Below are 13,148 nucleotides of genomic sequence, written 5' to 3' on the forward strand. Positions count from 1 at the left end.
TTAAAAAAAAATAGGTTTGTAGGACGCAAAAAGTCTATAAATGTCCTAATAGATTGTTCATTATACGACCAAACAAATATATGCGTCTCCCGTAAAAGTGTTGTCATAAGTTCATAAGACGTTTTTGGACGTCTTAATGAGTTTATTAGGACATTTTTGAAATAACTCGTATTAACTTTTTTAGAAAAACAAACGTTCTATAGAAAACTTAATGATATTCTCAAAAGTGTCTTAAAAACTGTTTAGATTTCCATAAGCATGCTATAAAAACTTGTTGTAATGCTTTTACATAAGACACGAAAATGTTTGGTCTTATAACTGCGTTTCCTCTAAACAAGATTTTGTTGTAGTGAATCTTGATAAACCCTAATATCGATACAACATAACTGGCTTTATAAGACGGTTAGATTGTAAGTAATACAATAGAACTTAGGTTTGTAGAACCAAACTATAAAACGCCCATACTAAAAGCGTTACAATAGGTTTATAAGATGTTTTTAGACGTTTTAACAATTTTTTAAGACACTTCTAAAACAAAGTGTCCTATTACGTATTTTATATGACACTTTTGTGAAGTGTCCTATAAACCCATCTTTTTATGGGACACTTACGTTTATAGGACACTTTTTCAAATAAGTGTCGTATAAAATAGTTACTACGACACTTTACTTGTTAAAACATCTAAAAGTGTCCTATGACTTTTTTGTTTGGTTCTATAAACTTAAGTTCTATAAAGTATGTTTTCCGGACGTAGGCGTCCTATAAAATCACTTTCGTTGTAGTGTATATCTTACTTATTTATGATGATTGTTGAAGAGACTCAAGTATTCCTCATCTTCATGACGAAAACCATCATCTCCGGGAGGTTGTGCGCACAGAGCATTGACCGATGATATGGTGTTGGTCATCAACAAGTTGAGGGCTTCTTCTCGTTGAATGGGTAAAGAACCTTCATATTCATCTCGAATCTCAAACGACAAGGTCAGTATGCTTCCTTCACTTACGGCTATCGGGTTCCAAGGGAGAATAGCAGCTCCAAAAACCAAGATGGGTACGATATCAGGGTCGTCCCCTTCGATCATTGCATACACCGTTGCGTTGTGCAAGAAGGTCCATACGATATACATGCCAATCGAGTCCGTAAAGCATGCTTGTAAACACTTCATGTTATCCATTCCAGGAATCTACAAAATTGATGTTCAAATATCCATTGCAAGATTTCAGGAAAAACTGATACTACAACAAAATTGGATTATAGGATGCTAAAAATATCTACGTGTCATAACAGGTTGTTTTGTAATAAGTTTATAAGTGACTGTTTGGTTAGTTTTCTATTAAGTCATGTATGGATAAAGTTGTCCATATAGATTAGTCTGTATGTATTAATTGAAAAGATGTTTGATAAATGAAATGAGTATTTTTTTTATTGGGAGGGGCAGATTTGAAAAAACTTGAATATAACCCTTTATTGTTTTTTTTTTATTAACCTGAATATCCAACCCGTTATGGGAGCCGACTAATCCGAGACCTGCTTTACAGATAGCCCGGAGTCACCATATTTGAACCTCCGTGGCCACAAGGGGATTTTTTTTTTCCTCCTTGGATTTGAACTGGGACCTCTCGGTACTTTTGACCTTTGGAGCCAAGCTCAAACCAATCAGGCACCACCCTTGTGGTTATAACCCTTTATTGTTTAGTCCTATATATAAACGTAAATGCTATAAAGCAGTCTATTAAACCACCTAGACATTTCTTTGTCCTATAAAACCAGTTTTGTTGCAGTGAAAAGAACCGACAATGCACATGAACAACGGGTCAATTAAACACATTGTACGAATACTGAGTACCTCGATATGCAACACAGAAACACCCGTCGATGGATCGTTGCCTATGGGTACATGTAGATCCTTCCTTGCGAACCCTCTCAGTACAGCCATATCCCACTGCCGATAATCATTCAAACATGAGGAAGTTCATAAGAGATTCAGTAAATATCGATGCGATCTAGCTAGGTATTGCAATTTCTGATATAAATAGAGCTAGATCGATACGCACGTACCTTTGGGCGGCATTCTGCACAGCGAAGGGCGTCATATATATGATCTACGGTAAAAGATGACCGCACAGAACTCGCCATCATGATGACATGACCATCTGGTCTTCCCAAATCGTATTGAAAGTAGTCCCATTTAAGATATATAGGTTCAGCACTACCCAAACTATGTACCAAGTTCCAGTTTTTCTTGGTGGAAACATTCATGTTACTGATACATGTTTGGCTCATTCTATGAGCCAGCCTCAGCAAACTTGAGATCCCACCACCATGAGCTAGTTATATGAACAGAAATCATGAAATCAGAACTGATTGATTTGTGTGTGTATATATATATATATATGTATGTATGTATGTATGTATGTATATGTATGTATGTATGTATGGCTAGGATCAGGGGAAAACCACAAAGAAAATGAAAAACTGATAACCCTTGTAACCGTTCATCATTTGGACGGTATGCATATGCACGTATGCGTGTTAGAAACTAAGAAACAACTTCAATTACTCGTATGCATATGTGTATATCATATAAATGAATAGTTACAAATATATATGTCACTACAACAAAATCGGGTTTATAGGACATTCCTAAATTTTAAGCGTCCTAATAGACCTCTTTATAGGACTCAGTTTATAGGACCAAAAAAATAAAGTGTCTTATCTAAATGTATTGTAATAAGTTTATATGACATTTTTTGATGTCGTAATAATTTTTTTATGACACTTTTAATATAAAGTGTCCCATTATTAACTTTATAGAACATTATTTGAAAAGTTGTCCTATAAAAACAAGTGTCCTTTAAAAATTGAGTTTATAAGACAATTTCTCAAAAGAGTTCTATAAAGTTGCTAATGCGACATTTTGTATTAAAAATGACTTCAAAAACTTGTTAAGATGCCCAAAAACATCATATAAATTTATTACAACACCAGGACACTTTATATTTTGGTCCTATAAATTAAGTCATAAAAAACGGTTTATTGAGACACTTAGAGATTGTGGGGGTCCTATAAACCCAATTTTGTTGTAATGTGTTCATCAGATTTTCATTATATATATATATGGTTCAGGTTTAGGAAAAACCGTAAACAAATGAAAAACTGAAGAACACCATAGTAGCTTTCATCTGCACACGGTATGCACATGTACATATAAGTAAGCTGTAAATAATTTATGTGTCATGCACATGTGCATTAAAATCAGGAAGCATATTCAATTACTTGTATGCACATGAGCATACGTACAGGTGAATAGTAATGCTTAGTTTTTATTTTTAGGGTTTTTCCGTCAACTTCATTTCACTCTGACTCCCCTCCCCCCCCCCTCTATATATATCATGTAGAGAATTCAACAAATTAACTGTCCATGTCCATTTCCATATTTGGACGTCGAAACTAATATAGATCGCGATGAGCTATTGATTTACCGTTGATGTGTTGATTGATTATGAATTGATTCTCAGCTTCGTGCTTCAAAGTTGTTATCCATCGACTTGCACAAAACGCGAAACCAGATGATATATGCTTTCGGAACAGCTGATTCAGGTATGCGTTAGTACTTCGCTCGTTATGCTCTACCCATGTTATCTGATCATAATAAATGAAACGAACACGTACCCAACACCGTTAAAACGTTCAGCAAAGTACGCATCTACACGAAAATCTAGTTCAATGTTATAAAGATATTGGTTTTTTTACCCTTGAGAATCCATCATCCATTTGCTCAATCAAACAGCCTGAAGGCTTTCTGTGGTACTTCAAACAAGTGATGTCTAAAGAGACATCAACAATCAACCAGAGATGCTCATTCGCTTTTCTACTTCTTCTCAAGAAGTATGTTTCCCTCTTTGTAGGATTTGGGGTCGGTAACCCGAATTCAGCCTTCATCTGAAAGACGACCAAAAGCAACGTTTATATTTAGAGAAATACATCGTTTAGATTTGCTTCGTCGTACGTACAGTGAAGTCATTTGCTTGAACATATATATATAGAGAGAGAAAGATTCAAATAAGAACAGTAACCGAATAAAAGAACATGAAAATGGCCAAATCACATGTGATTTTACAGTAACTATCAACGCAAGAGTATGCGGAATTGCATGTGATTTTACACGTGATTTTAATGTAAAATCACATGTGATTTGACCGTTTTCTTATTCTCTTATTTGGTCATATTGTTCTCGTATGCATTTGACTCTATATACATATATAGGGCCTTCATTTGAGAACCCATATAATTGTGATAACTTTCAGAACATGTGCTATTTCATATGATTTTTTTTCCATCTATGACTTGGATTAGTGATATATTGATTAACATATATTTGTTTCACAATGTGGTTATTTCACATATATTTTATTCATAAAGTGAACCCTTTTTTTATGTTTGTGGAACAAAAAATTAAGTTGTAAACCAAATACATATGAAAAACACATTGTGAATCGAATATATGGTAATCAATATATTAAATTCTAGCATTTGATGGAAAAATTCATGTGAAACAATACTTTACAATAATAGTTCTCACAGTTTTCACAATATATGAGGTTCTCATTTGATATATACATATATATATATATATAGAGAGAGAGGGAGAGAGTGAGGTTAAGGGAGAACTCTTAAAAAGTGAAAATTGAAGAACATCATAATAACCGTTCACTTATATGGTATGCACATATGCATACAAGTAATTAAAGATGTTTCCTTCTATGCACATATGCATGTGCATACTGAAAAATCACTTATATACTTGTGCATATCATATAAATGAATGGTTACCAGGATGTTTATCAATTTTTCATTTTTTTTTGCAGTTTTTCCGAAACCTGACCTATATATAATTATATATATATATATATATGATGATGATTACCGCTATAAGAGAACTATCAGGGTTCCCATCGTCTGCAATCTTGCCAAGAATACTAGCGTCGGAGACGATATTTGAGAAGGTTGCTAACCATTGCTCCTGTTTTAGTTCAGTAAATAAGAAACAAGTACAATGTGATCTGTTAGTTGGATCGATCAATCTACGCATACGGGTTAATTTAATTGCGGTTTCGAGTTAAAGAATACTAATTACCGAATCCATGAACATATTAACAAGTTCGACAGGAGTTTTAAGCACAGTTTCCCTAGCCCATGATGCTTCCGTTGCCTTAGGTTGCGTTGGTGGTTTCATCAAGCTCGATATTTCTCGTGGGTCGTCAAGCGCACGACGAAGGATCTCGACAACCAATCCTTCACGACGCTTATTGTTAATCATGAACCTGTTTCTGTAGACCTCTCTATCTAGCTGCTCTCCTAGATCATCATGTTTCCATAAGGGACTGCCCGCATAAGCCATATGATAAAGTTCGCCTGCTGCATTATCTGCGAACTCGAGAACTTTTTCTTTGATTGCCTCTGCTGTCAACGAGAGGTACACGTTATCTGCAGCGTTAGAAGCATCAATCCACGTATAGATCAGGCCGTCATCGCTATCATAACTATCGTCATCCTGTAATGATAAGAAAAATAGGTAAAATTCTAGCAACTAGATTCCGTAAATATATGTATCAGCAATGTGACATATAAAGAAACCCCGAGGATTTATAGCTGAATCGAACAACATTTCAGTTCTCGAAAATCTATCTTGTAATCAAGATTATCGGATCAAGAAGTAATGATTAATTAGTGCCGTCAGCGGTTGGATTGGTTGCGGGCTTTCTTGCACTCGTTTAGGTATATAACCTTAAATGAGATTTTGATTAAATTCATAACCTTATTATTTCCTAAAAGAAAAATGGGTTCGTATTCGTTAAAAAGGTCGTGGATTTAAAAGCAATATCTCATTTAAGGTTATATTCTTGTGTACGTCGATGATTTAGGGTTTTACAAGTGTAAACACGTCGCTTTTACGCAATCAAATTTTAGAAAACGAACGAAAGAATGTGATGTCTGCTCGGGTTGTACCTCGGCATATTCCAGTCTAAATTCTTCCATTGTCATCTGATCATCAAAAATAAGCCATTTAATTAGTTGAAATCAAGAAAATTGGCTTAATTAGAAACAAAACCTAATTCACAATCAGCCAAAATCAGAAAGCACATCCACTGCAATGAGTAGATTTCTCTATATAAGCTTAATTTCACACTACAAAAACGCACATATTTAAGGTTAAGCTCTATGTGGTTAATTATAGAATATATATATATATATATATATATATATGTATATATCCTCTTTTACTCTTGTTCTATATGAGAATATGTGAAACCTCATTTTAATCTTAAAAGAAGAGAAAAGAGTTACAACATATACAATATTGTATATATAAAATGATTCAAATTTAATCGATGTGAGACTCTAACATGTATGATAATGACATAATATATACCCGATTAATAATAAAAAGATGATAATAAATAAAATGATTATATATATATATATATATATAGAGAGAGAGAGAGGAGGTTTACTTTGCAAACATGTTATTTGTACAAACCTCATTCAACCGATCATAATTTTTTATTTTGTTCATTTTTTCTAATTACAAGAGGTTGATTAATTATTTTTATTGTGGAATGTGTTAATCATAGATATTATATATTATCTTCATTATATTAATTTTAGAGAAATATATGAAACAGTTTCATTAAAATTTCACAAGTATCATATAAAACAATTTCATAACTATGTATGAAACAACTTGATCAAAAAAAGTATTATATGAAACAATTTCATGAAAAAAAAATTTAGATAATTAAACAATCAAATCGCCAGACAAAGATGATTTACACAGTTTGTACAAAGACAAGTGATTTGCATTTCATCCTCCCTCTATATGAGCACCAGATTTATATACAAACTTCAAGTAGTTGTTCATATCTGGATCAGATCCATTCAAAGCATTCTTATAATCTCACCAATTAAAAATAAATTGTACTTAAATTTTTTTCTTGAAATCAAGAAAACAAAATTTTCAGGCAGCCAAACCCTAAAATTGTATAACAATAATTTTCAGCTGATTTGATTAAGACCTTCTTCCTCAACCTACATGTGTATACTTACACACACAATCCCACCTGCAGAAACACACACATACACACACACCCCTCTACTTATATATATATATATATATATATGTATATATATATAAATACACACATATGCAAGAAATACTAGATTTTTGCTAAAAAAAAGCACAGATCTTTCCCCCCTCCCCCTCTCTCTTTGTTTCAGATGATAGAAATAAATTATACCCGCTCGCGTTTAACGTCGCTAGAGCTGCCCAACACCATTCGGTCATATCCGTTCGAAGCCATATATCGATCTGATCAAGCAAAAAATTGTATATCAGTTCCACTTAACATCTGCACAATTGATTAGATTTGAAGCCTACAATTTCTATCACTCAACATATGAAAAAGACATACTTTTACATTCACATTTCTCTTAAGATCAATAACGCTTTTCCGAAAAAACATAACACATTTGACACGAAGAAATAATCCGAAGCGCATACGACTAAAATCAACTTGTGGATTTCTTTAATCCATATCTTCTGTACATATAAATAAGTGGTTTAATTAAGATCCTCCTGAACTCATGTCCAGGTATATATAGATATACATTACATATATATATATACACACACAAAAACAAATACACACATATATATATATATACACACACACACACAAATACACCTGCCAGAATGAATAAAGAGCTCATGAAATCATCAAACCTGAAGGGAAATAGCTCTATTTGGCTGCAAATTAAAGGGGTTTCCTCTCTCTCTCTCTCTCTCTCTATATATATATATATATATATATATATATATATAGATATATGGGTGTATTTGTGAGGGAGGAGATGGTTGTATATACACTTTTTATTGTATGTATTTGTGTTTCTGTGTGCGTGTTTGTGTCTTTTTGTGTTTAGTAGCAACAATGTCTTATCTCTTCTCTCTTCTTGCTTTGCCAGCTCATGAAAATTAAGCACCAACCTCAGTTTTCATCTTTGAAATTTATTGCCCTCAAAATATAATTATATTTTATATATAATTTTAATTGAAATATATTTGTTGGGGTCAAAATTTAATTGGGTTTTATATATAATTTTTATTGAAATTTATTGCCCTCATAATATTTAATTGGTTTTATATAATGCAAATATCTAATAACATTTAATTCAATTTGTTATATAATTTATTACCAATTCATATGTTTGGGATTGTTTATTTGAAACTTATGTTTTTCTACAAAAACACTTATGAACTTATTATAAGTCAGAAAAGTTTAACTTCTTTAAAAACTTCTTATTACCGGTTTGGCACAGGTATAAGTTGTTTATCTAAACACTCAAAAGTGATTATTACTAGTGTCACACTGGAATAAGTCAATAAATTATTTTTATAAGCAATTCCAAACACCCCTATAGTTTGTTTTAGTATTTAATTATTAATCAATTAGTTAAAGAAATTAATGAAAAATGATAATACAAACAATTATTAAATCCATATATATATATATATATAGAGAGAGAGAGAGAGAGAGAGAGAGAGGGGTTGGTTAATATACAACCTCTTATATTTGTACAACCAATACAACTCAATCTCAACCGTCCATTTAATTTGATGAATATGTAATTTCATAGAAGTTTTGATTGTTTCATAATATAAAGTATTAATCATAATTAATGAACTTTATTCATCTTTCATAAATATTTAAATCATAATAAAATAACTCTCATTATTTCCATAAATATTTCAATTTATTAGGTTGTATTGGTTGTACAAATGCGATGTGTTGCATTTGAAACAAACTCTCTCTCTCTCTCTCTCTCTCTCTCTATATATATATATATATATATATATATTGTTGATATTTAATTTTGTAGTAATTACTTGCAAATAGAAAAGTAAAAATGAATTAATTACTAAATTGCCAAAAATATAATGTATTAATGTTTGGATGTGTTCGGTAATTAGCACTACCAAACTGGTCAACATTTCCGCACGGATAGGGCTGCCGGAAAATAAGGCATCGGTGATTTTTTTTTGGCGGATTTTCTGGTTTTCTGCCAGAAAAATGGCCGTAATTTTTTTTCTCCGGTTTATTTAAAAGATCTTGATTAAATTAAAAATTGAATTATTTTATCTATGGAAATACTCAGTTTTCTAGTAGTGTAGAGAGGGTGTTTTGATTATGGTTCTCATTTCTAATGATCAAACATATAATGAATTATTTGAAGTTGTAATAAATATTTTTGTAAAAATAATTAAATGATTTAAATAAAGAAAAAAAAGAATTAATAATAGTATAATAATAAGTAAAATTTTGAATTGAAAATACTAAAGCATCTTCAAAAGCTATGTTATATTTCCTTTTAAGTATTAAAAGTCAAAATCTTTAAAAGAATTACATTGACTCCAATAGTTACTCTATTTTAGCAATTCAAATATTAGTAATATCATTAAAATATCCAAACGCATTTAATAAAATATTATTTCTCAATCCTAACATTTATTTTCAATACCTTTTATTGTTGGAAAATATTAAAATAATAGTTTTATTTCTTTAAATTTAGAGACTTTTACGGTCTCTTTTTCTCTCTCTATTTTAACATACAAGATGACATAATTGTTGAGTGCAAAAATTGTTAAAATCTTTTTTTTTCTCTCTATTTTAACATAACTGTTGAAGATGTTCTAATATATATAACTACCTGACATCAACAAATATATATATATATATATATATATATATATATTTGAAAACAAAATCCCAACTCCTTTTAAAATATTTAATTATTATTTCAAAAATTAAAAAAAAAATATTTGAGTGCTTTTCAATTTTCAAATTTAACATACAAATGATAAAATAAAATCGTACATTTAGAACAACAGACTGATATCGATCTTAAATTTGATGAGGATGTCACAATGATTTTGTTGAGGATTAATTAGGGTATATGATGTTGCAGTTATTGTGTTTGTATTATGCCTGTAATTTGAGAATTTTGTGCAATCTTTTATTGTCGGAAAATATACTATATATCGATTTCGATCTTTCGTGAAAATAGTCACGTAGATCATTTCTGATAAAATACTATATAAAATGTAGTTTTGAAATTGGAATAAAGTATTTGTAAATGACCAAAATGTTTTTTTTTTTTTTTGAATTTTTTAAAACTAAAAGTACTTTAATGAAATAATTATTTAATATATAAAATAATATAAAATACACAATCCAAATATAGCCATAAATCAAACAACGTTACTAAATGGATGCTAAAACGGTCTCAAAATAGTTAATTATTTATCATGTAAACTAAATACATAATAGACATAAGTCAATGTTTATTATATTAATTAAAAAGGTTAAATGTATGAAATAACAACTTACTTTCATAAATTTTTTTATTATAACATTTTATTTTATTTTTGTTTATTACATCAATGTACATTCAAATTATTTTTTATTAAGATATCGCACTTTAAAAAATCTACCCATTATAGCAATGGGTAACCCTATTATCTTTTAAACCAGTTAACCCCTTGACTTTTTTTTGTTTGTGTGGCTTTAATGAGGTGATGTGAATGACACATCATTTTGATGACTTAATTAAAATAAAAATAAAAACATATTTCAAATTATTATTAGTGATTTTTATTTTTCATTGTTATGATTTAAAAAAAAACCATTAATTTTTTTGACTTTTTCTTATTAAGTTGAATACAAATTAAATATTTTAGATTAAAATATAAATATGCTACATTATTTTCTAGATATATTTTGTTTGTAAAAAAGGTAACACTTCTTATTTTATGTTGTTAAAAAAATACATATCTTTTAAAGTTCTCTCTAAAATGTTAACAAAATAAATTGTGTTCTACAATTTTTTAATATTGTAATGTTAATAAATAATTCAAAAAAATCTAAGTAATTTAATATATTTATACGTCAAGTAATTTTTTTTTGAATAAATATAATATATTCTTTAAAATAATATTTTTTTGGTAAAATAGGAAAAAATCTTATTCTTTCTCTTTCAAAACACACATTTAAAAAAAAAAATATTAGCGAGATAAGTTATCTTCTACTAGTTTTATTAATATTGGTAAATTAATCAATAATTTAATTTTTTTAAATTCATATAATATATTTATTAAATAACATGTAAAATATCTAAATATTAAAACTAAAAGTATATTGTTTAATAAGAATTGATAGATGTTATAATAAAATAATTTTGAAAGTGCAATGTTGTAATAAGAAAGTCACATCACTATAGTACATGTGGACAGCCTGCGTGGACAATGAGGTGGCATTGAAACCTGGGATAATGGGTAAATTTAAATCAAAAGGTTACCCAATGCTATAATGAGTAAAATTTTCAAAGCACATTGTTCTAATTAAAAAATAGTTTAAAAGTACATTGTTGTAATAAGAAAAACTGAAAGTACAATGTTATAATAAAGAAATTTTTGAAAATAGATTATCATTTTTTGCATTTTGCTCTAATTAAAAAAGTTAACTATTATGCTGAATAAATATTAAAACAAATTTCGTTTTATTTCAAAAAACTAAAATGAAAAAGAAAAATATTAAATGAAATGAAATATGTTGTTAGTTTAATAAAAATATATTTCGGAAAAAAAACCAATATAATAAAATAAAAAACAAAATTAGATGAAATGTGTTGCCAACTGAAAACAAATAAAGATATATCGAAAAAATAAAAGTATTAAATTAAATTAAAAAAAATAAAACAAAAGTATTAAATAAATGAAATTAATTAGGTTAAAAGGGTATACTTGGATAATATAAGAGTTCATTCCATCAAAATCAAACCTTAACTCTCATTCTCATACGATCTTTTGTCTATAGAGAGGGGTTCAGAGAAAAAGTTTATGATACCTCCATATATATATGTGTGTGTGTGTGTGTGTCACTACAACAAAATCGGGTTTATAGGACAGTCTTTATTTCTAAGCGTCCTAATAGACCTCTTTATAGGACTTAGTTTATAGGACCAAAAAACATAAATGGTCCTATCTAAAGACGTTGTAATAAGTTTATATGATTTTTTTTTGACGTCGTAATAAGTTTTTTATGACACTTTTAATATAAAGCGTTCAATTAACAAGTTTATAGGATACTATTTGAAAAAAATTCTATAAAAACAAGTGTCCTATAAAAAATTGAGTTTTTAGAACAATTTTTCAATAATGTCCTAAAAAACTTGTTAAGAGGCCCAAAAAGGTCATAAATTAAGTCATATAAAACGGTCTATTGGGACGCTTAAAGATCGAGAGTGTCCTATAATATATATGTTGTAGCAATTGATGTGATAGATAAAGAAAGCCTGAAATGAACAATATTTAGTAATCTAAGAAATCTATCTTGTAATCACATCAATAAATAATTACTAATTACAACCTTCATACTGGACTCAATGCTGAATACTCTTAACTAGAGCTTATTCTTTCTATATATATATATTTGGAATCATGTGAGACCAGATTTTTTTTATGAGAACATTTTTTTACACACACATATATATACATATATGTATATATATACACACACACACACACACATATATATATATATATGTATAGACTTGGAATCATGTGAGAATTGAGACTAGACTGTTTTTGTGAGACCATTTTTTTACACTTGAAACTTCACAACAAACGTTGTAAAAACTTCACTTGAAACGTTGAATGATTTTACATATTATATATATACACACACACACTAAAACAGTATTCGCATAATGTAACGAGATATATCTTGATTTTAATGTTTGTTTTATATTTTTTTCTCAATGTTATAATACGACTATATGCGGTTTTGAGCAAGTAATAATGTTTTTTTTGAATAAAATATAAAATTGAAGATGTCATAAAAAAATTAAAAAAAAAAAAATATATATATATATACTAGAAGAGTACTCGCGCAATGCAGCGAGATACATCGTGTTTTTAATATTTTATTTTATTCTTTATCTCAGTCAATGTTATAATATGACTTTATGTGATTTTGAGAAAGCGATGATGTTTTTATTTTTGAATAAAATATATGTTTGACGATATCAT

At 29.2% G+C, this 13,148-nt stretch overlaps 1 protein-coding gene across 1 annotated transcript; it reads right to left on the bottom strand.

Annotated features, from left to right (window-relative positions):
* Window positions 1-794: 794 nt before the first annotated feature.
* LOC112500411 (homeobox-leucine zipper protein ROC7-like) lies at window positions 795-6,040 on the bottom strand. The gene is made up of 8 exons (XM_025103906.1): window positions 6,011-6,040; window positions 5,139-5,555; window positions 4,929-5,024; window positions 3,755-3,943; window positions 3,484-3,643; window positions 2,060-2,328; window positions 1,848-1,943; window positions 795-1,184 (listed from the first exon to the last, which is right to left on the bottom strand). Exons 1-8 carry the CDS (start codon window positions 6,038-6,040, stop codon window positions 795-797), a joined length of 1,647 nt encoding a protein of 548 aa, XP_024959674.1.
* Window positions 6,041-13,148: the final 7,108 nt, after the last annotated feature.

This window comes from Cynara cardunculus, assembly GCF_001531365.2.
Source record: "Cynara cardunculus var. scolymus isolate 2C chromosome LG 17, CcrdV1, whole genome shotgun sequence".
Lineage (NCBI taxonomy): Eukaryota > Viridiplantae > Streptophyta > Magnoliopsida > Asterales > Asteraceae > Cynara > Cynara cardunculus.